The 24,056-nt window shown below is 35.6% G+C and overlaps 1 protein-coding gene across 4 annotated transcripts in view; it reads left to right on the top strand.

The window, feature by feature from the left end:
• The window catches only part of NHLRC2 (NHL repeat containing 2), a 39,713-nt gene that overhangs the window by 1,749 nt on the left and 13,908 nt on the right, over positions 1–24,056 (top strand). For 3 of the 4 annotated variants that reach the window (XM_075504504.1, XM_075504503.1, XM_075504501.1), the window contains exons 2-7: positions 772–924; positions 7,852–8,307; positions 10,694–10,815; positions 12,576–12,705; positions 22,827–22,926; positions 23,402–23,633. In XM_075504504.1, the coding sequence (XP_075360619.1) occupies positions 772–924; positions 7,852–8,307; positions 10,694–10,815; positions 12,576–12,705; positions 22,827–22,926; positions 23,402–23,633 (1,193 nt within the window). The remainder of the gene's footprint in view (positions 1–771; positions 925–7,851; positions 8,308–10,693; positions 10,816–12,575; positions 12,706–22,826; positions 22,927–23,401; positions 23,634–24,056) is intronic. The other variant, XM_075504505.1, reaches the window with a different exon arrangement.

Here is a 24,056-nt window from a genome sequence, read left to right as displayed (position 1 = left end):
TTCTGCCCCCCATTATTTTCAGAAATGTTGAATGATAATAACAGCAGACCATATTCTAGGATTTTTATTTCATATCTTGATACCAGTTTCTTATGGGAGCAGAGGAATATCAGTTACCAGTGAGAAAACAATGCTTTCCTGTCTCATATCAAGTAGTTAAAATAAATGACCAGAAGTACTACAGGGTGTATCTGAAAGGGTTGTATTTCTTCCCATGTAACAGGATTAATTTATACTTGTCATTTCTAACTTTGAAAATCAAGATCAAAACTATAAACACAAAAATATTTCAGTCATCTCTGAAATCAGTTCTTTACAGAACTTTTGGAAAAATCATTAAGAGTTTAACAGGTTTTTAGTTTAGCATTTATGTGAGTTTTAAATGAACAGTTGTTGCCCATATGACACTGTTAGAGTTTGAATAATGTAGATCATGTTTTAAAATGTATGAAAATTGTTCTGAGGCTTGCATGCTCTTTCAGTTAAAAGGTGCCTATATAAATATATAAACCACACTTTCAATAATACATCAAATCTTGTTAATAGTATTTATTTTCACTTACTAATTATGAAGAATTGTGGAACGTAAGGATGAGTTGGATAAATATAAGACTCTGGGTTTGCTTTTCTACCTGTGTAGAAAGTGATGTTGAACTTTTTTTTTAAGTGAAATGTGCTAGGAACGTTGTGTGGTGTTGTCCAAATTAGGTATAAGTGTCTGCCTTTCCCTACCCTTCCCCTAACCGGGTATCTCTGTTCTCTCTATTCCAGATCTACAGTGGTTAAACACTGAAGTTCCTCTTTCTCTTCACAAAGACCTTTGTGGAAAAGTTGTGGTGTTGGATTTCTTTACTTACTGCTGTATCAATTGCTTGCACCTGCTGCCTGATCTCCACGCGTTAGAGCACCAGTACTCTGATAAAGGTAAGAGTGCTTTGGCTTGCTTGGAATAGAATTTCCTGGCAGTGTTGCAGGCGGAGTAGCTGACTCACTTTGTTGCTGGTTACTAAACAGCTGGCAAAATTTCAGGGGTGCCTAAAAATGTCATCTTATCTTTTAAGTAGCCTAAAAAAGGTGACTGTGTATACTCTCGTCACATTTTTAAATGGGGTTAAATAAGGTATCTGTTGTGTCTGTATAATTAAAGAAACAGGATATGTGCTTAAAGCCCAAATCTGATATCCTCATAAATAAGGCTATTTGCAAAAAGCTACGCAAGGATGTAAGATACAGGCTCAAAGGTAATCTACATGTGTAACCCTCTACACTTGACTGTTGAGCAGTCTGTAGATGGATATAGTTAAGATTACTTGTTTTTTCCATTCTGACTGAAATAACAAAATACATGAGCTTGGTTTAGAATTTTTTTGGTATTGGCATCACCTTATATACCATTAATAGTCCTGTATTCTGGAGAGGGAATTAAGCTCTTTAGATTACATCTCAGATGTGAATTTATATCTCTCTCTCGGCATGAATAAAAATGCATGGTAATTACTATCTAGAATGCAGTCTCTTGTCATCATGATGATCGCTGTCATCATGATGACGAGATAAGCTGTGGTCTTACACAGAATGTATCAGCTACTCACTTATCTGGAATAATTTAATAGTCTGAACAGTGAGATGAAGAACAGTGTTACTTTCAGCCCTAAAAATATTAAATTAAACATAATATATATATATGTAATAAAAATAACATTATCTTATAATGTTTAAGTCTCCGATTCTCTATTGGCATTTCTGATTGATTTTAATTTTGGCAGCATTTCTTTTCATGTGTTACCTACTTCCACTAGAAAAAGAAATTACAATGTCTTTGAAATTTCAAGTTCTTTAAGTAGTTTAATTATATATTGTAGGTTTACATAGCACTTTACAGAAGACTCAAATAAAGTTATTTTTCTACCTTGAAAAGCATAGCTGTTTGCTTTGAAGAAATTTGAGATCTGGTATAATGTTTTAGATATGAAGAACTTTATCTAATAGGGAAAAACTGTCATGGCATTTTTTGGGGAGGGAGGCAGTTTTAAGTGGAAGGTGATTAGCAAATGATAAATGGACTGCTGTGGATATCAGGCATGCTGGGAAGACAGCCTAGATTGAGATTTCAGAAGATTACATTGATCATATAATGAATAATATCTTTAAATGATAAACATTTTGTAGTATGGTGTTGTTGTATTAATAGAGCTTTCATATCCTTAATCTGTTTTTTAAGACCATCTGCTAAATCAGTCGCTAGCAAAAAAATTAACTTTAACAACCTCTCCCCACAAGCTTTCTCTTTAAAGTATTTGAACATCTCTATACTGGTGCAGAAGAGGCTGCAGCACTCTGAACTGAACTGGAGGTCCACTTGGAGACACTTTTCTTTGTGTGACTTGTATTAAACTTCCTGTCATAGGAGTTATTACTTGAGGAAAGTACTATGCTGATAGGTGATAAATTCTTTTTGCATTTGAGCTATCCTAATAAGTTCTTTTTGGATTTGAGCTGTCCTGTTCCTACAGGAACCGGAGTTAGAAAAAAAGGTACTTGGGATGAAAGTGGAAAAACAAGTGGAGGCAAAAGAAAAGAAGAGCAGGTGTGTGTAACATAAATCTTAAATTTAATGTGTTAGGAAACAGAGGATAGCAGTTGGATTCAGGAAGAGATTAAGGTGCTTGATGGTTCAAACAAAAAGAAAAATATGTTTGTTTTTTCACTGTAGATCTCCCTTTCAGTTGTTTTCTGTTGCTTTCATGTTTTGATTGTCAGCCTTTTCAGGATTATTTAATCTTTCTTTGCTGTGCTAAGTGTGTAAATTTTAACATTATAGTAGTATAAGGCTATATATTGAAATATGTATGTATAAATATATCAAGGCAGTAAGGATTGTGGGTTTTTAAGCCATAGAAAAATACTTCAGTAGATGGGTTTATATCAGTGTGCAGCTTCTTCACCAAAGGCAAACATAATTTACTAATCACCAGGAGAAAGAGGAGAGTTGTTGACTTGAGAAACTTGAGAAAGATAAAGGTTGGAAGACTAAGACTAAATTAGAAAGGATGTCAGACATATAAAAAATGCTTTAAGAATGTCTAGCTATGTTAATGCAGGTATCTTGGTATTTGGCCTTATTCTGGAGTTTCATTCTATTTTCATCTACTCTCTTCTTCAGTTAATGGAAATCCCTTCTCCCTTCAGGGGATGGGGGACGGGTTCACTTTTGGTTGGATTGGTTCTGAAATCTATCAGCTCCTTATTGCAAAAACTGATTTTAGTGCAAAAGATGAGCGACATGATTTCTTTTGGCAGCAGCAAGTCAGATTAAATATCTAGTGAAACTGCAGCTTTACTAAACTTTAGATTTGTAAAGATAGCATTTATTTACACATTTCATGTATATATTTATCATGCTATAGAAGTGGCGGAGGGTGCTGATCTAGCAGACGGTATTAGTCGGGATGAAAACACCACCTTACTCTGACAAAGCATCTATCTCAATGCATTTGGATCTTTAATCTATTCTTTGAATATTTGAAGGAATATCACCTGTATTTTTCTGCGTAACTAAGAACAAACCTCAATATTGATATAATTCACAGCAATGTCTTGTTTGGATTGTACGTTGTGTACATATATTTTTGATACTCTGATACATATTGTTTTTTAATGTGGTTCAAATGCCTTTTTACGTGGAGTATGTTGAAACTTCAGCAGTGTGATCATCAGACATGAGAAGTCTGAACACAAGAAGCTGTAGTTTTAGGGTGATCCTAAACCATTATATGTATCATTGTGCATATGCACATAGTTCTATTGTCTGGAACTTCAGATCTGTCTCAAAATGAAGACTGCTTTCCATAGGATTAAATGTTGCCTAGCATCTTTATCTGATATGTTCTCGCTGCTATCTTCAGTGGTGCTATTTCTGTTTTTCAAGTGGCATTCAGAAAGTTATTTTAAACCCCAGTGCATATTCAGTTCATGTTATCAGCAGTCCAGAAATGACTTCTATAAGAGGGAGTACTTTTTAATATTCAGAAATAGCTTGGCATAAGTCCAGTGTTGTGCTCTGGTATAATCCTTCAAATAAAGTGTTTTAAATGGTGTGCATATTCTTAGCATAGCATCCGTCAGTTTCCACAAGAGTTTTCTTCATGAGAGGATGTTATAACTTATTGTGCTGTTCAAGTGTTCAGTATAGAATAGTCTTTCTAGCTTTAATGATATCTTTGAAGGACAAATATAAGTGCTGCTACTGATCCTATTATAGTTAAAATGTTTGACCTGCTGTTTGGAGTTCAGCAGTTAATGATACTGCAACTTCAGCTGTCTGATATTGCAACATGCTGGGCCTATAGGATTGATAAAGACTGTATCAGTTATAGTGATTTTTCTTAATTCTCTATCTGTGAAATTGTTATATTCAACTAAGTCTTTTATTGTGCAGCACTTTACCCTTTCCTGTTGTCACACTGAAATATTACCATTCCTGCAGGTGATGTTGTTCTCCATTAACACTGTTATGGTTGAGGAGAAGGGCTAAAAGAGAACAATAGTTTTCCATTTCTCTGTAACTGAATAAAAAGCCAACCTGAGATTAAATTAGGGTTTATTTAGGACACAAACTCATCCGAGCTCAAATAATATAACTATTTAAGACCTGAAATAATTGCCTTTCTTACATTTCTATCACAAAACCAGAGGTGAGGGTAGAACAAAGATGTCCTGCTAGCCGCATTGCACCTCTACCGCAAAGGTAGGAGAAAAGCATAAAAGTAAATACCACATTTCATTCCAAACCATGTTCTTGGAGGCAGTTGTTTACAGTTGTTACTTTTTGGGGCCCTGGTTCAGGCCCTCTCTGATCAGAGAGCTGGTTTCACCGTTGTTGCAGTGGCGACACTGATTGTAACTGCAGGGCTGCTGGAGGACTGTTTTACAAAAGCATTTTATTTTTACATATTTGCTTGAGGTTTTAAAAATAGTGAACCCCTTTAATGGATTAGGTAGTAAATGCCAAATAACAGCAATGATCTGATACGTAAATTTCCAGTTTAGAATGAATTGTTGTGTGACACATAACAGTTGAAGCTAAATGAAAGAAAATGTATAAGATAGGTGAGTTATTGCAGGGGAAAAAAAGTACACTTCTTGTGGATTAAAAATTAAAATGCTAGAATGCTAAATAAAATTATTTTCTTTGATAAGGAGAAAGGTGCATTATGCAAGCTGCAAAAAGTTATTTTGTGTGTGGTTTTCCTTCTCAGAGACCTAATTCTAGATTTTGCTAATTGCAGTTGCAACTGGAAGAGTGAAGAGAGAAAAACTAGGGGAAAGAGGGGTACTGTTCTGGCAACTATGAGAAGCTAGAAGATGAGAAATAAATTAGTTAGCAAGGTGATTGAAAATATTTAGGTTATGTTCTGATTAGATTTGTGATAAACTGATTAAGTCTTTTCCTGTTGTAACAAATGGTTATATTTGAATGAGAAAAGCACGCCTTCTAAAAATTAAGTATCTAGTACTGCAACTAACTGAAACAATTCATACTTTCAAGTCTTCTTAAAACTTTGCTGAGAAAACACTTATTTAAAAAGTTGTCTTTTCTAGATGGGCTATTTCTAGGGCTATTTCCATTGGCTGTTGTTTACGATAAAGCATAATAGTATTAGAGTAAGCACCAAATAACAGAACTTGCTTATTTAGAGATTCACATTGCACATCTGCCTTTATCCTTTATAACTAAATTGTATCCTACTTATCTAAATTTAATAGCTGTTCAACCAAACCTATTTTGTCTATAGTAGCACAATACAACATTTTCAATTGCAGTGAGTATTTGTACGAGCACTAATTAGTTTGATTTAAGAACCTTATGAAGTTCTTCAAGGATCTACATTCGTATTTCAGAGTATAAGGATCATCAGAATTGGATTAGATTGGATAATGGCTGTTCTTCCTCCATGCCACCCTGTACAGACTCCAAGTCATCTTTGCTTTTTAGTATTACTTGTATTACTGAAAAAATATGGTACTACAAGGGATCCACCTATAGGCATTAGTGACTGGGGAAGGAAGGAAACGCCACATATATTTGAATGCTACTGATAAAAGGGTTTATAAATGCTAAATGTTTTTATAGACCTGACTGCGAAAAAAAAGTACTTTTTTTTGTTGTTGTCAAAATAATTTCTAATACTGCAGTAAAATTAATTCAAGTTGGGTGTCAACTCTAAGGATATTTTCCTTTCCCATTTAATTTCACTCCTCTCCTCAAAATAACACAGAAGATCAGATGAAAATTTAAAACTTTTACTTGGACAAAGAAGTAGAAAGATCCCAGTTGTTATTTGTGGTTACAAAATGCTTGCGCTATCCAGAAACATGAGTGATTTTTGCATAAGTAGTAAGGTTAATGTCTAAGGATTTCCATTAGATTAACAGTTCTGGTTTAAAATTACTGTATTGCAGCTTTCTACAACTGCATGGTTACTGTTGTTATCTTCTTTACTTCAGTTAGAATTGACAAATTACTTAGACTATAACAATATTATGTTTATGGCTAGCAGTATTTTTTAAGTACAGAGTGAGACAAAGTATGGTATTGATGTCATGTGCACAGTTTACTTCATTTGGTAGAGATTATGCTGGTAAAACATAATTTAAAGCCCTGGAAAAGGATGTAGTCCTTTTTTTGTCATGTGTGTGTCATCATCCCCCCATCCCCCCATCCCCATCCCCCCCTCCCTTTTTTTTGCTCCTAGAAAGTACTGAAAAGTGGCTTGAATGAAGGCTCATCATTCTTTTTCTGTTGGGTAGGAAGGGGGAGTGGAAAATTTGGGGCTGCTTACATAAGTGTCTGCTTGGGGTGGAAGTAGATTTGTTTTGTACCACAAGGGAAAAGCAACTGAAGTCTGAGCCATAGATTTAGGGTTGGTATTGTGTATGCAGTGTATATAAGCAGAATTATATTACTTTATGCTTATGCAACACCTTCATACTAGGATTTCAAGTGCAGTTATCCCTGCTATGAGAAAACCTAAACTGTTCATTGTCTTTATTAACCAAATATAGAAATTATGTTAAACATTTTAAGGAGAGGGGCAAAAATCAATGATTTAATCCCTTTTCCCCTTTTTTTTCTTTAAGGAAAAGGGTTCAAGCCTGCCTGGTTTGTAACAAGTGCTATTTGTCATTTTGTCATAGCTGTCAGTGCTGCCATTTTTATTTGAAATATAGAATACTGTATTGATTTCAGAAGCCTATACTTTTTTTCTTTTTTTTTTTTTTTTACTGTTTATCTAGAGTTAGATATGCCAAGGTAACTCTGGACTTCTGGAGTTCAGTGTTACATTTGTGATTCCTAGTTAACTGTGGAAAAGAATTCATTTTCTAAAACACCATAGTTGTGTATAGGAATCAAAAGACAAAGAGGTATCATAAACATCTGAAAAAAATGATAAAGCTACAGCTTTATCATAAAGTAAAGCTTTATGTAAAGCTTTATGTAAAGCTCTGTAAAGCTACAGCTTACCCAGAATTATTTTGAAAGTATTTTCTACCTTAGTATGTAGAGATTCAGGAACTAAGAACAATTTATGACATACTAAGTGTCAACCAGCTTGGGAAGTAATGGTCCTAAAGTTCAGTGATTTTACTGGAATGTTATTTCTGAGTTTCAGTATTTCGTATACATAGCTATCTATATTCCTACTGAGATGTAATTGCTTTTTGTTTGTTCAAATCCTCTTTCATTCTGGAAAGCAGTCAGTCACATTGTGAGATAACTGTGCTTCATTTTTACTTTTTTTTATTCCAATACAAAGATGTTTCAATGCACGACTTTATTTTTCCTTTCAGATGGTCTTATTATTGTTGGTGTCCATTCAGCGAAATTCCCAAATGAAAGAGTTCTGGATAACATTAAAAGTGCCGTTCTGAGGTATAATATTGTCCACCCTGTAGTCAATGATGCAGATGCGACACTGTGGCACGAACTAGAAGTGTCCTGCTGGCCAACTCTGGTCATTCTTGGGCCTCGTGGAAATATGCTGTTTTCGCTTGTTGGAGAGGGGCACAGAGAGAAGTTGTTTTTATTTACTTCTATAACACTGAAATTCTACAAGGAGAGAGGACAAATCAAAGATAACAACATTGGAATAAAGCTATACAGAGACTCCCTCCCGCCTTCTCCCCTGCTGTTTCCTGGTAAAGTGACCGTAGATAATTCAGGAGAAAGGCTGGTAATAGCAGACACTGGACATCATAGGATTTTGGTTACTCAAAAAAATGGACAAATTCTACACACTATTGGAGGTAAGGGTATATAAGTTTATTATTGTAATTTTAGTTTAGGAGTAGACTATGTTCACTGGGCCTACTAGGCTGATTCTTTTCTTAGAGGACCTAGCATTTTATAAACACTGCCAGAAATTTTTTTTTCTACTAAAATCACTTTTACTGGATATAGGGGGATATAGCATAGTACCATCAATGGGAGACTCTGTTAATGCAGCTGTTTGAGATGTCTAATTTTTTTTCTCTGTTCTGTTGACTAAGTTTTGTATTTTTGTGATGTCCAATATGAATTTAAAAAATACATTTGTATTCTTCTGAAAGAATTACAAATGGGTTTAGATTTAAGTGACGTACATCCACATCCAACAGCAAGATGGGGAAAAGAAAAGAGACAATGATGCCTCCCTTTCCAATAGAAGAAATGAATGTTGAATTGTGCTGGTGGTGTTGTGTAGCGAGGTTTTTGGGATGTGTTTTTTGTTTGGTTGTTGTTGTTGGTTTTTAAATCAAGAGCATTCCTCTATAGGATCTCCTTCTGGTTTTTACAGAAGGGGAGAATTACTAAGAACAGTGGCATTGCACTAGTACATAGGCACCTGAAAATGAAGTTGCCTTAGTATATATGAAAAGGCCTGTGTTCTCACCAAAATTGAGGTGTAACATATAAACAAGTTATGAAAATAGTGAAAGTTAAGTATTTTAAATTTAGTTACATTTGTTACAAAGTTTATATTGGTAACATTTTGGCTTTAAAAAACTAGTGTCTTTTAACTGTTTTTGTAAAATTACTATCTGCTTTACAAGGCAAATCAAGAAAATGTAGTTTAACTTGCACACTCTTTGTATGCTTTTCTTTTTCATAAATGAAACAATCAGACTTGTTCTTTTTTTTTTAATCTGTTACCGTGGTCAAAGTTACATCTTAATGCACCAAGTACATAGCTGTTAGGACAGTCCATCTATGAGCAACCGTAATAGACAGATTTAGGAAGTGGTTGAATCCCCAAATCATTGAAAACAATGGTCCTTTTATGTCTCAGAATCAGGACCTGTATGCTGATGTGTCCTATATTACTTAGTCTAGTATTAATTAATGCCTGTCCCATGGCAGGATCCTGCAAACCTCATAAAAGTACCAGTAGGACTGCTGTTTAAAGGAAGGAGGAAAATCTCTTGCTATTTGAAGTAACCGTGCATTGGATAGACAGACTAATTACCCAAGTTAACCTAATAAAGGCATTAGTCTTAATACCCTTGTCCTGTGGGAAGTACAAACAGGATTCTTAACGACAAAAGTGAGAGAATTAGGTTTCTCTTTGATATGTGAGATGAAGTCTCTGCTGACAAGGTACCCTGTAGTGTCCTGGGATAGTCATTAAACAGCAATTCCGAGGGAAGTGTCCTAACCTCTGAACTGGTACCCCTCTTTCCTCTCGCACTCTGTGCTGTTCCCTTCCCTGGGGATGTGCACCCTGACGCATACCAAGGGGAACTACTGGAATCTGACACAGCAGCACCTCAGTGCTTCATGCCTGTTAAGGTCTAAATTGTCTTCTGACAGTAGGTTGTAAAAGTTTGTGTATTTCAGTGACTCAGTTAAATGATTCAGTGGGCAGAAAATAATGTAATAAAGTTGATAACACAGTAATAAATGTGGGCATGCACAAAGGTTGAAATTACTATATTTGGATAATAAATCATGATGCACACATAACTCATATATCTAAATGTCTTCTGCTGACACATACTGCTAATGCACTTTAAATGTTACTCCCTCTGAAGTACGATGCTTACCTTCATACTGTTATATTCAGGTCACGTTCCTTTCTATTTCTTGATTGTTCTGTGCAGAAGACTGTCACTCCATAATTCTCGCTGTTCTTTTGTGTAATTAGTTCCATATCATCTTTTTCCTAATTATTAATGAGAAAACGCTGCTAATCAAATATTAGTTTCATTTGTGATTACACCAAAATCTAAACCACTGAAATGGAATTGAGCTTTGGAATTCAAATTTTTTCCTGCTGGCTTGCTTTGATGTAGTCAGGAATAAAAAAAGATGGAGTTTTTTATTTCTGTCTTCTGTTGTTGCTGTTGTCCTTTAGTGCAAGGGAACAGGAGCAATTTAGACGCCTATTAAGACTTCTCTTTGGAAGATGAGCTTAAAGAAGCAGAGAACTTGTGGAGAATGAGTTCAAAACTTAATAGCACCAGGCTATTGTAATTACTTAGCACAGTGACTAAAATGAGACTACACAAAATTATTAATAATGCAAACTGTACAAGGTGCTGTGAAAGCATCTCTTAGAATATGTAATTCTCGTACAGGTTTAAATGTATGTACTTTATTTTTAAGGGGTTTTTTTCTAAAATTACTTTTGAGTTTGCTTTGTTTCATTTATAGGTCCAAACAGTGGAAGGAGAGATGGAAGATTTTCAGAGGCAGCATTCAACGCACCACAAGGGATCGCTATAAAAAGTAATGTTATTTATGTAGCTGATACAGAAAATCACCTAATTAGAAAGGTAAATTTTCAATAAGGAAATTCAAAATTTAATCTCTTATACTTTATTCTACTTACACAGGTGAAAATTTACACCAAATTAATTACTCTCCAAATACCCTCAATATCAGGAAGGAAATTTGGCCCAATATCTTATAAATAAATGCTTTGTGCAGTTTGTTTTTTAAAGGGCTACATAATACTTTTGTGCTTCCTTTCAAATGAAGATATGTGCTACTTGTTCTAGCATAACTCATTTGGGGTTTTTTTTTAGTGACTCTTACTTTCCTGTTATGAGAAACATCTACTCTTAGTACTGGAAGCAAAAATTGTTTTTGTTTCACTTCCAGTATTATCAGATTCTTTATGTAAAGTTATTGTACTACTATGGTTCAGTCAATACCTAAACTTTTGTTAGCTGTTTGGGTCTCTAAAGTACAGGTAACTGCTTTAATTTCAGAATTGTTTGCATGTGGATTTTTTTTTTTTTTATTAAACACTTGCAAGGTTTTAGCATGTGGGAATGTTACTCTCTCTATATTTAGTCATTGGATCTTACATTTGGTTACGTCAAATTTAGAATAATCAGAAGTTAAGTTTGTTGAAGCAATATAATATTACCTTATTATTAAAAGTATTTTATGCATCTCAGAAGATCTTGTACTCAGTTCCTCACCAGTATGTCTGATTCATGATCAGAGGAGGTACATCCTCACTCAGTTTGGGGTGCCTTTGTACTGTTAAGTAGATTCATTCTGTGTTTCGTTTCAAAGCAGTAGTCCACAAACTCCCTGCGTTGTATTAATTGTAGTTGGATATCAGGTTTTATTCCGGAAAGGACCAAGGCTTTCTCTTGGTAAAGAAACATTGTTACTAAAAATGAGTAGATTGCTCCTTGTTCCTCATCTTACTAGTATTCATCACTGTAGCCTGGTGACCACAGGAAATTAAGTGTTGCAGGTAGCAAAGACAGCACAGAAACATCTGAAGATCTGGATCTTACTGCTTCAGCATTTTTCATGGTAATTAGCTGTTCCCTTTCATCTAAATGTGCCATGAGGGTATCCAAGAATTAAAGTAATACAGCAACTTCAGGACATGCTTTCAAATGTTTGTGCAGGCCTTGCAAAAACAATGCATTTACTGCTACAAAAGTTAGAAGATGCTATGTATGAAAAACTCCGTTTTTACATGATCATCACAATAAATTCATGAGAGGTATTGGAAGTCACTTAGAAAATAAGCAAAAGGGGAAGGAAAACTAAAGGGATTTAGGTTGCAGAAATAAAATAAAAACATTTTTTGCTCCAGGGCATGAAATAAACTGCAAAAATAATTTGCTTTGTACAGATTATTTTATATAGAGATGGGAGATACTGTTACAGTATCTGAATTTTTATGTCATATTCCTATAGAAGTTTAAAATAAAACATCCACATTCATTGTCCATCTGAGTATTTCTCTAGAAAATATTTATGCTTTCTTCAACAACTGCTGAGCAGACCTTGGCAGAGCAGTGTTAATTTTTGTTGTGTGTGGAAGAGAATTCCAGGCACATGGTACTCCTGCTGCCCACTGCTTCCCCCTTTCCCTCCCCCGACATCAGCAAGCATTGTGGTAAAATTAATTATTTTCCTACATAAACAAATACCTGAAATTTGATAGGATTTAGTTTTTATTTGTCAGCAAAAAATCTCTGGTTTTGACATCTAGCTCAAATTATCTGTAACTTCAATCAAATTAACATTGTACATTCAGTGTGTATAATTTTGCTTCTTATAGATTGACCTGGAATTAGAGATGGTGACCACTGTAGCAGGCATTGGGATACAAGGTGTTGATAAGGAAGGTGGAGCAAAAGGAGAAGAACAGCCTATCAGCTCTCCGTGGGATGTGGTCTTTGGAAATTCAAGTATTGTATCAGTTGAGCTTTTAACATCTAATATTTACACATGCATGACTGTTTGCTAAATGTTTTCCTGTTTTGGTAATAATCTGAGATGTGAAAAAGTAAAGACTTACCTTACAACTGAGTCTAAAAAACAGAGGTTTCATTGGCAAGTGATAACTGCAGTTCTGCTTTGGATCCTGAAAAAATGTGAACTGTTCCTTGATGTGGAGAAAAATTCTTTTGTAGCAAGTTACACAGTTACTGGGCCCAAATACAGAGGGAAATTGTAGTTGCTTTTGTTAGGCCAGTGCTTCATGCCAGGATCACTTAAGAAGCAACTACATTTTACAGGAAGTGGGCATTGTCTAGAAGTTCCTTTCCTTGACTATACAGACATGTCTGACCACTTGTAAATATTTGAGTTTAGGAAATAAAAATCATTTTAGTTGGAGCCCTCTGTTTATTCCTGTTCAGGTGACGTAAAATCGTTAGACTCAAGATCATGATAGAGTCAATCAGATAGGAGAGGAATACTTCAGAAAAAACCCTGCAAGCATCAGGGGGTAAAAATTAAATCTTTGCGTAATAGGATGCAAGAATCAGCTTCTGAGGATTTAAGTAGTTTTCTTTCCCGATTCATTTAACACACACCTGAGCTTGACATCGCATAACTGCCATGTTTTCAACTGTTACTGTGAGTTGATACTCTATTTTTTCATGTTTCCATTTCAGTATAATTTAGAAGTTGCAGATGCCAAATTCTTAACAATGACAGAACAATGCTTTAATGTGGCGTAAAACCCTTAGGTCAGTATTTCAGGCATACAAAATTACTTCCAATATTGGGATTTCTTGAATCTGCAGATAAATGGGTTGGGGAAGTAGCATGATTTAAGTCTGATATCTTTAAATTAGAGGTGCTTTACAAGATTAGTAAATTAGAACATTTTACTGACCTGGAAGCATTTGTCATAATCTTGGTCAGTTACAAGGGAGGAAAGCACACTCAAATTAAGTTTAAGGGAACATGAAGCTAGTTCATAAATGCTGATTGTATAGAAGTCTTCTGGTACAAATACATCGTCAGTATAGACAGTGTACCACCAGCAGCCTTGACTACTTAAATAAGCTACCAGCATCAATTTTTAGATTTAACACATTTAGTAACATGTCTTCTACATAAAAAAAAGGGCACTTTTTTGAAAGGCTTTGTCAATGACCCTTACAATCTGTGTTAAGCATATGAAATCCTACTTGCAAGAGAAAGGAGTACCTGAAAGAGAATCTTGCTGGATGTGGGTTGCTATTAATGAAGGCATGAGTTTTGCTGAATTTTATCCAATCTGATTTTCCTTTTGTGAACCAGTAGACTGTTGTGTGACTAGATGGTATAGTTTTCAACGTTTCTTGAACCAGCTGATCTCCATGTGATGTTATTGCAGAGCTGTTTCACAGATCAGCAAAGGAAGAGACTAATAACTCATCAGTGCCTCAGAAACTTGAGCTGTTTAACAGAACTATTCAAAATATCCTATAATTTTACTTTTCATTTTTCATGATGCTTTCTTCTGCTTCTGCCAGTAGTTGAAGATCTGTTGATACTTTTTATTTTTGAGAGCTCTGCTTGTTAAATGTTAATTGATATGATTCTTATCAACATGAACATAGTAATCACTGAATTAGTCACCTGTAGAGGATTAGTCATCTGCACTGTTCAACACTGACTGCTGAATTTTTATAAGCATTTACATAAACATCAGATCTTCTGAATGCACTCTGTTCAGACTAGTATCAATTTTTTCATATTCAGGTAGAACCTACCAGTCAGTTGTCTATTTACATCTCTACAAAATATAACCTGTCAGTTAAGAAGAGCTTAAATCAGTTTAAATTCCTTCTTTGAGAGGGTAATAGGTCAAATAGATAAAATGGGAGGGGGGGGAGGGTGTGCTTTCGGTTTCTTTTTAAGATTTTTTTAATATGGTTTTGTGTAAGTAAAGTAAGCTAGAAAAATGTGAATTACTATAATAGCTGTATAAAACTCTTTAGAAAATTATAACCAGAGAGAGTTGTCAAAATGGAGGGTTATACTGAGTAGAATGCTAACAGGAGTCTGTCCCAGAGCATGAGGAATCAGGACTGTGTCTTGTAGTCTGCAGTGCACTTGTCTTACAGCATAGATACTGCCATGAGCTGCAGTGACTTCTTTAAGTTTGTTGCTGGACATCAAAATAGTTTGTCAACACTGCAGCAGAGTTTGCCAAAGTTGCTTTGTTATGGCAGATTGCTTGAGCCTAGTAGGAACGTCTGTTACTATCCAGTATATCATAGGATACGTTTGTTATTCAGTAAATGCATGCGAAGCACAGATTTTGTAGGAAATCTTCACTGTCCTGGGCAGAGACCCAGCCTTCTGTTGGTGATTCTCAGTGTACTGTCCTGGAAGTAGATACCTTGTTGTCAGTATATTAAAACTGGTATGCCAGTGTCTGTTTGTGCATTTGGATGGATGAAGTAATTGATGAGTTTCAAAAATTACTTCTGTTCACATCCACACAGCAGTGCCTGTTATTTTATGTATGCTTATATGTATCTCTGTGCAAGTTACAGGAGGTAATGTACACTTCAACAACTTAGGTTCATTATTATAAAATTCATGTTTCACTTTTGTGTTAACTGGCGTGGCATATGGGAAATAACATCATACTTTCCCACTTTCCTTAGATCTATGTAGCTTAAACTGTGTACAGGAGGCATTTTTTCTTTTCAGAAGATAGATTTATGGATTTTACAGTTTTTAAACAAGTGATGCTTCTGCGAGTTTCCTTTCAATGTCCAAAGTCATGCTATCCAGAACATGAAAGGGAGAAAAGAAGTTTAAATGTTTAAGCTGTTTCTGTACTACATTAGATAGTATTGAACAGCTTATGCTGACCTTTTCAAAGCCTCAAAGGGAAAGGTTATCTTTTAGGAGAAAAATTTTTTTCTGTATCATTTACATTTCTTGAGATTACTCCTACATACAGTTCAGAGTATGTATTGATCAATTAAAAGACTTCATTGTTTGTGTTTTAAAATTTTAATTTATAGTTTGTGGTGAAATTAAAAATATTGAGGGGAAAAAAGTTTACGAGGGCACAGATAAGTTAATATCCCGAATACATACTACTAAGTAGCATGCTTTTAAGCATCCTCATAGTATTTCCATGAGATAATAGGCTTTTGTTTCCCCATTTTATACAGATGCTGAAGTCTGAGGCAAAGCATCCTCATAGTATTTCCATGAGATAATAGGCTTTTATTTCCCCATTTTATACAGATGCTGAAGTCTGAGGCAAAGAGGTTAAGTGACTGAAATACTGTTTAAGAGAAAATTGGCACAAATGTCTCTCTTTAAGGTAGGGGAGTTAATGGAGACAAAACACATGTTAGAATTCAGCCAGACAGTATTCTTCCTTGTCATCTTTTTTATTTCTTTATTTGTGGCCACTGAGCTTGTGTTTTACCCTCCCCCTTTAAAATTCTTGAATGAACTCCATGGATTAAATTCTGGCTTCGTTGAAGTTGGTGCTGAAATTTGCATTGACATAGATTGTGCAGGAAATACAGGGGGAGGGCCAGCAGCTTCAAAAGACATTATTAAATTACTGTGTGCTTTTTTAGGTTTCTCTGTTGTCCCCATCTATTTTTATTCAGTGGGTGTTGAAAGCAAGTGATACTTAAATGCACAGTTGATCTGAGCGTGAAATGTTCTTGATAGCTGCATTCTTGCTGGAAGGAACAGGACAATGACCGGTGCTTGGTGACATAACTGTGTGTTTCGCATTCCAAAATCTGGTCTTAAATTGCATGATTGTAATCTATTTATAGAAACTCCCAAGTACAGTATTGACCATGCTTTCAGTAAACGAGTTGGAAATTTTTACGTCAATTTAGGTTTTACATAGATATTATTTAAATGAAAGTACAGTACCTTATCATACTGGTACAATTTTTATAGCCCTTAAAAGGCAAAAGTATGTAAGATTTTTTTTCTCTCCATGTTTCTGCTAGAGGATTATTTAGTGCCACTGCATTCCAGAGGAAACACTTTTTTTTCTGAATTACTCCTGGCGATTCTTCCCTAGTTTTACAAAAAAATAAAGTAATAATCACTTTGGCAATAAGCAATTTGCACTTCCTGGGTGAGCTCAGACCATATATGAACTGTTTATGTCTCAACTGTCTGTGTCTTGAAAGTATGCTTTCTCCCTGTCACTTTCTTTTTTCCTTCTTGTCTGGTCTCATTCTGGCATTAAGGCTCTAGCCTTCACTGTCCTGGGAAAGGAGTTTTCCGTGGTAATAGCTGAAAATGAAAGAGCTGCTTTTGTGATCATCAGGGATTAATTAGGAATCATTTTTCTGGACAACTCAAAATTTGAATTACTCTAAACATATGTTGCATATGTAATATGATTGTGTGCTGTATCAGTGTATATTTACTTGCAATGTAAAAGGCCTTCTCATCTCTTTATAGCAGTTCCCTAGGCAGAGTACAAACTCAGAGATACCCCATTCAGCTTTGGGCTGCCATCATATAACTTCAGTTGCACAGAAAATTGTGTTAGCAACATCATTGACGCGAAACAGCATTGTCTGTCTTCTCTTCTTGAACTAGATCCTAAATGTAGTTATAAATGGTAATTATTTTTATTGAAAATATTTGAGATTTCAAAGAAAAAGTAACTTGTTCATTAAAAGATAAGCTGAAGTGGAAGACTTACAGGGTTTCACTCCTGTGTAAGACAGGAGTTTTAAGGAGAAAAAGTCTTTTGAGAAATATGACATTAAAAAGTTACAGTGAAGAACTGCAGTGAAGCAGGTCGTTACCCAGTCTTGCTTTGGGAGGACTTCTGAAATGCACTGTTTTCTTCTATATATTGTCTGAGTGGGTCAACCAGCTTCATACTGTTGGCAGAATCACAGAGAGGGACAAATAGATTTAACTGAAGTTTTCACATGTCCTAATGTAATGTACTTTATGTATGGGTTCTGTCACCCCTAAGCAGCTTTCATTCCAGCTTCTAAAGCGGGATTTATCTTTTTCCTTTAAACATTTGAGAGAAAACTAAGGAGGGGTAAACTTTCAGAAGTAGTAGCTCTTTGTGCAATCAGCCCAACAGACCTTATCTCTACAGGAACCTGGTTAATCTGTTGACTGAATGCTCTGATTCTGTATTCCAAGCCAAAACAAAGAGATTAAGGAGTTTATGGTATTGCTGAATAATAATAGCAACAAAACTGACTAATATTTCACATGTTCACTATAGAAACAGGTCAAGAAATTAGATATTTTCATCAGTATTTTAGTATAAACGTGCTTTTGACGGAAACATACAAAGACTAAAGTCTTAACACAAGGATGTAATGGGAGTTGTGACTGAATATCCAACGGTAATCCCACACAATTTAGTTTGACAGGCTAATTTTCTAGTAAATTGGACTTCTCTACATCTTGACAAAACGGGTGATGATGATGACTACTTTCTGCAGTAAAAAGAAGCATTTGGATTAGCAGAGTTAACATCTTAACAGATGTTAAACTTAGTAACATTTTGAAGGCCGTGACGTGAAATGTTCTCTTTAAAAAATTATTATATTTGTACCTGGAATGATGATTTCTCATTCTCTTTGTTCCACAGTCTGTAGTCTTGTTCTGTGAATTAAATGTATGTTCATGATAAAGAAGTTGAAACTACAAATCAGATTTCTAAACACTAGTTCACGTGTTAGATACTGGTTTTAATGCAAAGTTCCAGATGCAGAGCTGCTGAAAATAAACATCCTTGACAAGTCTTACATAGTCTTTGTCGGGCCTGCTGGGGTCAGAATGAGACACACGTTTTAACTGTTCTCATTTGATGCTGAAAGTGCTTTTGAATATGGAATGTGGGTGTTAGGGGTCAGGGGAGACTGCGGTGGTGAAGTACCCTCAAGTGTGTGCGTTTACTGTGCTTAAATAGGAATGAATAAAATGCATAACCAGATTTGGCTTTTTCTGTAGTTATAGTGATGTATCCCAGCACCAAATAATCTAAATTAGTGTTTCATGTTAACAAATGCTATCACCTCTACTTTGGATTTTTTTGAAGTATTTGCTGCCATTACAGTCAGAAAGCGTGAGTTAGAAAACTTGGGAAAGAAAGAGAAAATATTTCATTATAGTCATCATTTTATCTCCCTATTATCTCCCATTGTATGACATCCCCTTGGTATCTATGCCCAAGGATTTCCCTTGATGAGAGGGCAGGTATGTTAACTAAGGAGGAAAATTCCAGAAGCACTTTATTTCATAAAGGGCTATGCTGTTTGCATGATGCAACACTATGTGAAAGAGTGCCAGGTAGCACAGGAAAAAAAGAAGAAATTTAATTTTTACTCCTCTGGAAAGGATGATGTGTACTTGTAACAGTCCAGACTTACGGTGCTAAAGCATTCATTTGAGGCTTTGCTATCTCTGACTCACTGAAGAAGAATGATTCTCTAGTTGTTCTGTCAGTAAGATTTGGATTTGATTTGCTAAACTTCCACTGACTTAAGTGAAGATGAGACTTGCATTCACATGTGCACGTAGGCAGCGTGCCTGTCTGTAAACCAGAGGGTGTGTTGTATAGCCCTTTTTGCCTCTTGTGTTTTTGCAGAGGGTAAGTGTACGAACAGACTTCTTCCTTGTTATTTTTTTTAAAGATAAAATTAGTAGACAAGAATAATATTTTCAAACTTCAATCTATTTAGAAAATGTCAGTGGTGCCAGCCACAAAATGTAACTTTGATTCCCAGGCTTTTAATTCCCAGACTGGAAGTAAGCATGCAGTCCCGAGACAGGGAAGCTGGAAGTGCAGGTAGTCCTGGGAATGGAATCTCTTCAAACAGATATTGCTGTTGACTGGTACAAAATAAAGTCTTTTCTGTGCATTCAGATTGACTCACAGTTAATGGTCAGCAGTATTACTGTGAAGTTGTATATGTGTACAAACAGGACTGTGAATTTTTAAAACACAGATATATAGCAGAGGCTGAATCATCATATAATAACTGAAGCATCGTGTAATATGGAATACCAGAGCTCTAGTTCATTATTAGTGAATCTTTATAACATAAGTATATCACATTTGCAAGCCATAGTTTGCTTTGATACAGGCAGCACTAAAGATAAGAAAGCACATACCCTAATAAGGAGAAGCGACACTGGATTTTTAAAACAGCTCAAGATAGGTTGGAATGTGGTGCTTAATTGAATACATGTAAAATAATTGCTTTGTTCTTTTATGTTGTTTTATAATAAATTCTTTAAAAATAAATTCTTTCCATTCAAGGATGATAAGGAGTTATGATCATGATGGCATTACCATAATTTTAGCATGCTGGTTCTCCCTGGCCCCCTTCTCCTGTGAGAACAGTACAAGGATGACAATAGTGACACGTCCTCAAACTGTTCTGTCCTCAAAGAAGAGGTTTTTCTGTCTTTTGTTTCAGAACATAAAGCATTAAACTCTGTAGTGTCAGGTCCATTGTGTAATAAAATACCTTAGCTGTGCAACTATAGGCATTGTTTTTACTTTTCTGGTTTTTTACAGATTTTTTTATTGAAGTTTTGGCATATTTTCCACAATTCAATATGCTTGTGTTGTTTCCATGCGTGCATTCATTCTCTTTGTTCTAATTTCCATCCAGTAGAAAATATTTAAGTTGCATTAAAATTTATGACTGTTATGGAGCTCTTATTTATTTTTCCTGTCTTGTTCTCTAGTTGAAGAAAGGATCTTCTCTCTATTGATCTTACATATTCAGTAAAACTTGAAATTAATATTGATACTTTTTCCCTGTGTCTCATATTTGATAAGCCTTTCAGTGTGCAGAATTAGCATAAGAAACCTTTTCAATTTTTCAACGTATAGCTGTCACAAGTGGGTGGAATTAGAGCATTGGATAGATGAAGAATGGAACAGATTTTTCTAAAGCGCTCAGTTCTAGTCTTACTCCTTCATTTCATTGGTGGATGAAGTGAATTTTAAATAATTAACAAAGCACTTTTTGAGATCCCTCAGAATGAACTGCACAGCATAGCAAGATAAAAAGGTCACTTTCTGAATTGACCAGTGATTTTAGCATTGTTCATTCTGGGGTACTCAGAATAGTAGCATCTGAAAAGTGCAAGATATGCATCATGGAAACATAAAGTCCTGAAGTTGAACATGTGCTATATAGGAAGTAGTGAAATGAATTCATAGGCCATTTTCTCAACTTAAATCTCCTAGAAACAGGCTCTAATCAAAGGTGATTCTGTACGTGTGCGCATTTTTTTTATTGGGGTGGTTTTGGCATTGCCAGTACTTTGGGAACAGCTCTGGTGACTCATAAAACTTGTGTTTTCCAACTTATTTTGCAAGCCTTCCTGCTCAACAAGACACTTTTAGGTGCTTTGGAAGTTTGACTTTTATTCTTGGAGCTCTAGTTTGCGTCGAAACGTGGAGCCACGTGGAGGTGCGGGAGAGAGTCAGCAGAGGTCCTTTGATCGCAGTCTTGGAAACTTGTGTCTTGATCCAAGAAACAGAAAAGGCTGAAGATAAACTGCATTAAAATCTTACCAGTACTACTCTGAAGAGGGCTCACAGTATGAGGAAATTGATTCTGGAGACAGAAGGATGCTTTTTTTTCCCCTCATGCAGTGTGTAATGTAGGAAAGGTTTAGGATTAGAACAACAGCAGGATCTCAGTTGGGGGAATAGTGGTAATTTCATTTTAGGAAGATTGATTTGGACTAACTTCTCAGGTTTAAAATGCTTGCAAGCAATTTGTATATAATTGCTTTCATTTTGAAACTCCAAAATGGGGGGGAGGGGGGGGGGAGGAGGTATCCATTATATTGTTTGCAGAAACAGCTATGAGATGCATAGTGTTTGTAAGTTCATGTGAATAAAAAGTTTCTGTGAGCAATTTGAAGGTATTTTTCTGTTGACTGGCTAATAGTTATTCCAATACCTGATACATTCGTTTAGAAAAACATTTTAATGTTGTCTCTGACTAGACGGGATAGTTGTATACAATGTGTATAGACTAGTACAGTGTTAGAAACATAATAGTGTCCCCATTTTAATGCAGTTTTTAAATGTCAACTTTCTGTTCCTTAAGATTTTCAGAAAAGGCTAAGATAAGTAAATTTCTTTTGGTTTTGGGTTTGTTTTTTTTTTAATGGTCTTTCACCACTTGTCTTCCTGTGTTCGTTCTTATGCTGTAATGTGATATGTTTAAAGCTACAGAGCACTTGTATGTTTTTCTCTTTCCATTTGTATCACTTTATTTGTGACTTATTATCTGGGCAAGCTTTGTGTAATTTTATGGATTTGGATTGTTGAATAGCAGCGTTATACTTTGAGATTACACATTTGTGATACCACATGTACATGTGCATAGGGAGTACAACTTGGAAACTGGATGGTTAGTGCATGGGGAAATTAGTAACTGCCCACATCACATCTAATCTTTGAATAAACAGCCGTTGTTGCTCTCCAGAGCGTAAATCTACATGACACCCAAGCATCAATTCCCCTTATCTTAAAAATATTACATACTCTGTACATATGTAACAAAGGTACTGCCATTATTATTTCTCTCAAAACCTGTATACAATTGCCAGTAGTTTTTTTGGAATATCTAGTTTTGTCACTAGCTTAGTAAAAAAACACCACCCACCCCTACCCACGCCCCCAAAAAACATGCTTAGCAAAGATATGTACGTATTTGTTGGCCAGTATGAATCAAAAAATAACAGGTGAAGCATGGACCCAATACAAAGCATTGCAAAGAGTAAATCCCATTTGAAGTATTGCCTTTACTAGGTAGGGATATTAAAACCACAATTTTTATATCCTTGGGAACAGTACAGAAGAAAAATAGTAGACTTCTTGGTAGATGAAAGATGTTCTCTCTCTCTCCCTCTTTCTCTCTATTTTTTGGTGATGAGGTGTTTTTTTTTTTTACCCTGTGGCAGAAGGTGAGCTGGAGTAGGGGGGATGGCAGGGTTGGTTTGTTGATTTCTTTGTTTTATAAAGCATTCCCAAATTTTTTTTTTTCATCTGTTTTTATACATCCATTTTTAAAAGTTTCAGGAACCCACGAAGACGATGTTTTATGGATAGCAATGGCAGGCACTCATCAGATATGGGCACTGATGTTGGAAGGTGGAAAACTACCAAAGGGAAGGTAAGCAGCTGTAATAAGATACATGTGAAATTGCTGTTTGTCTTGATAAACAGCTTTCAAACCCCAAAGAGAGAGATAATCAAATTACAGTAAAAATAATTTTTCTGAAGCTGTACTTAGCTTGAAGCTTGCTGCTTCTGTTCAGACTTAAAAGGCGTGTGTCCTTTAAAGTCTGCCTGCTTTTTCCCCACACTGTTAGATGAAATGAACTATGTTACTTTTGCTATAAAACTATGACTTGGTAGGGTATATTAGTATAATTGAGTGTTACTTTTCATTGCATTTGCTGAATTATCTAGTAATGAATGATAAACTGAGGTGAAATAAAAGTTAGCACAAAGGCATTGAATAATTCCTTGTGCTGCAGTACAGTTGGTTTTATAACTCACAAGTGCTTGTCCTGTGGCTTCTGTTTATGCATGATGTCTGAAGTATTTCAAACTCATTCTTGAACTTCAGTACTATTTTCCTTTAGTGATTTAAAGAAAGGAGTCTGCCTTCGATTTGCTGGGAGTGGAAATGAAGAGAACAGAAACAACGCATACCCACATAAGGCAGGCTTTGCACAGCCTTCAGGTCTCTCTCTGGCTTCCGAGGAACCATGGAACTGCCTTTTTGTAGCAGATAGCGAGAGCAGCACTGTGCGAACCATCTCTCTGAAAGACGGAGCAGTGAAGCACCTTGTAGGAGGAGAGAGAGATCCATTGGTAATCACTTCAAACTTCCCCACACTGCCCTACTAATATTCCTCAAGCCTGACCTGGAGGAACCACTTTTGGGGTGAGAGGGTAAATCAGTTTCCATGGCCATCAATTTCTTAACTTCACTGCTTGGAATGCAAATGTGTGCCGGTTGTGACGCTCAGGTTGTAGTGCAGATTGTTGCTCCTCAGATAACAAGTTACTTCACTTATTTTTAAAATAGCCAATTTGATTCAGCATTGTGTGGTTATTAAAGCCAGCTGGATTCATATTGATAATGTAAATGTGAGAATTTCCATTTCCATGGTTAGCATCTACACTTCCCAGTTTTCAGTGTCCTTGTTTTGAAGTTGTCTTGATTTTTTTTTTTAAGCCAGTGAATTTCCATTTAATTACAATCATTTAAATTCATGTCAACATTGAATAATC

This window comes from Mycteria americana, chromosome 6 (assembly GCF_035582795.1).
Source record: "Mycteria americana isolate JAX WOST 10 ecotype Jacksonville Zoo and Gardens chromosome 6, USCA_MyAme_1.0, whole genome shotgun sequence".
Lineage (NCBI taxonomy): Eukaryota > Metazoa > Chordata > Aves > Ciconiiformes > Ciconiidae > Mycteria > Mycteria americana.
The sequence above is the reverse complement of the archived record's forward strand: the minus strand, read 5'-3'. Positions and strand labels throughout refer to the sequence as shown.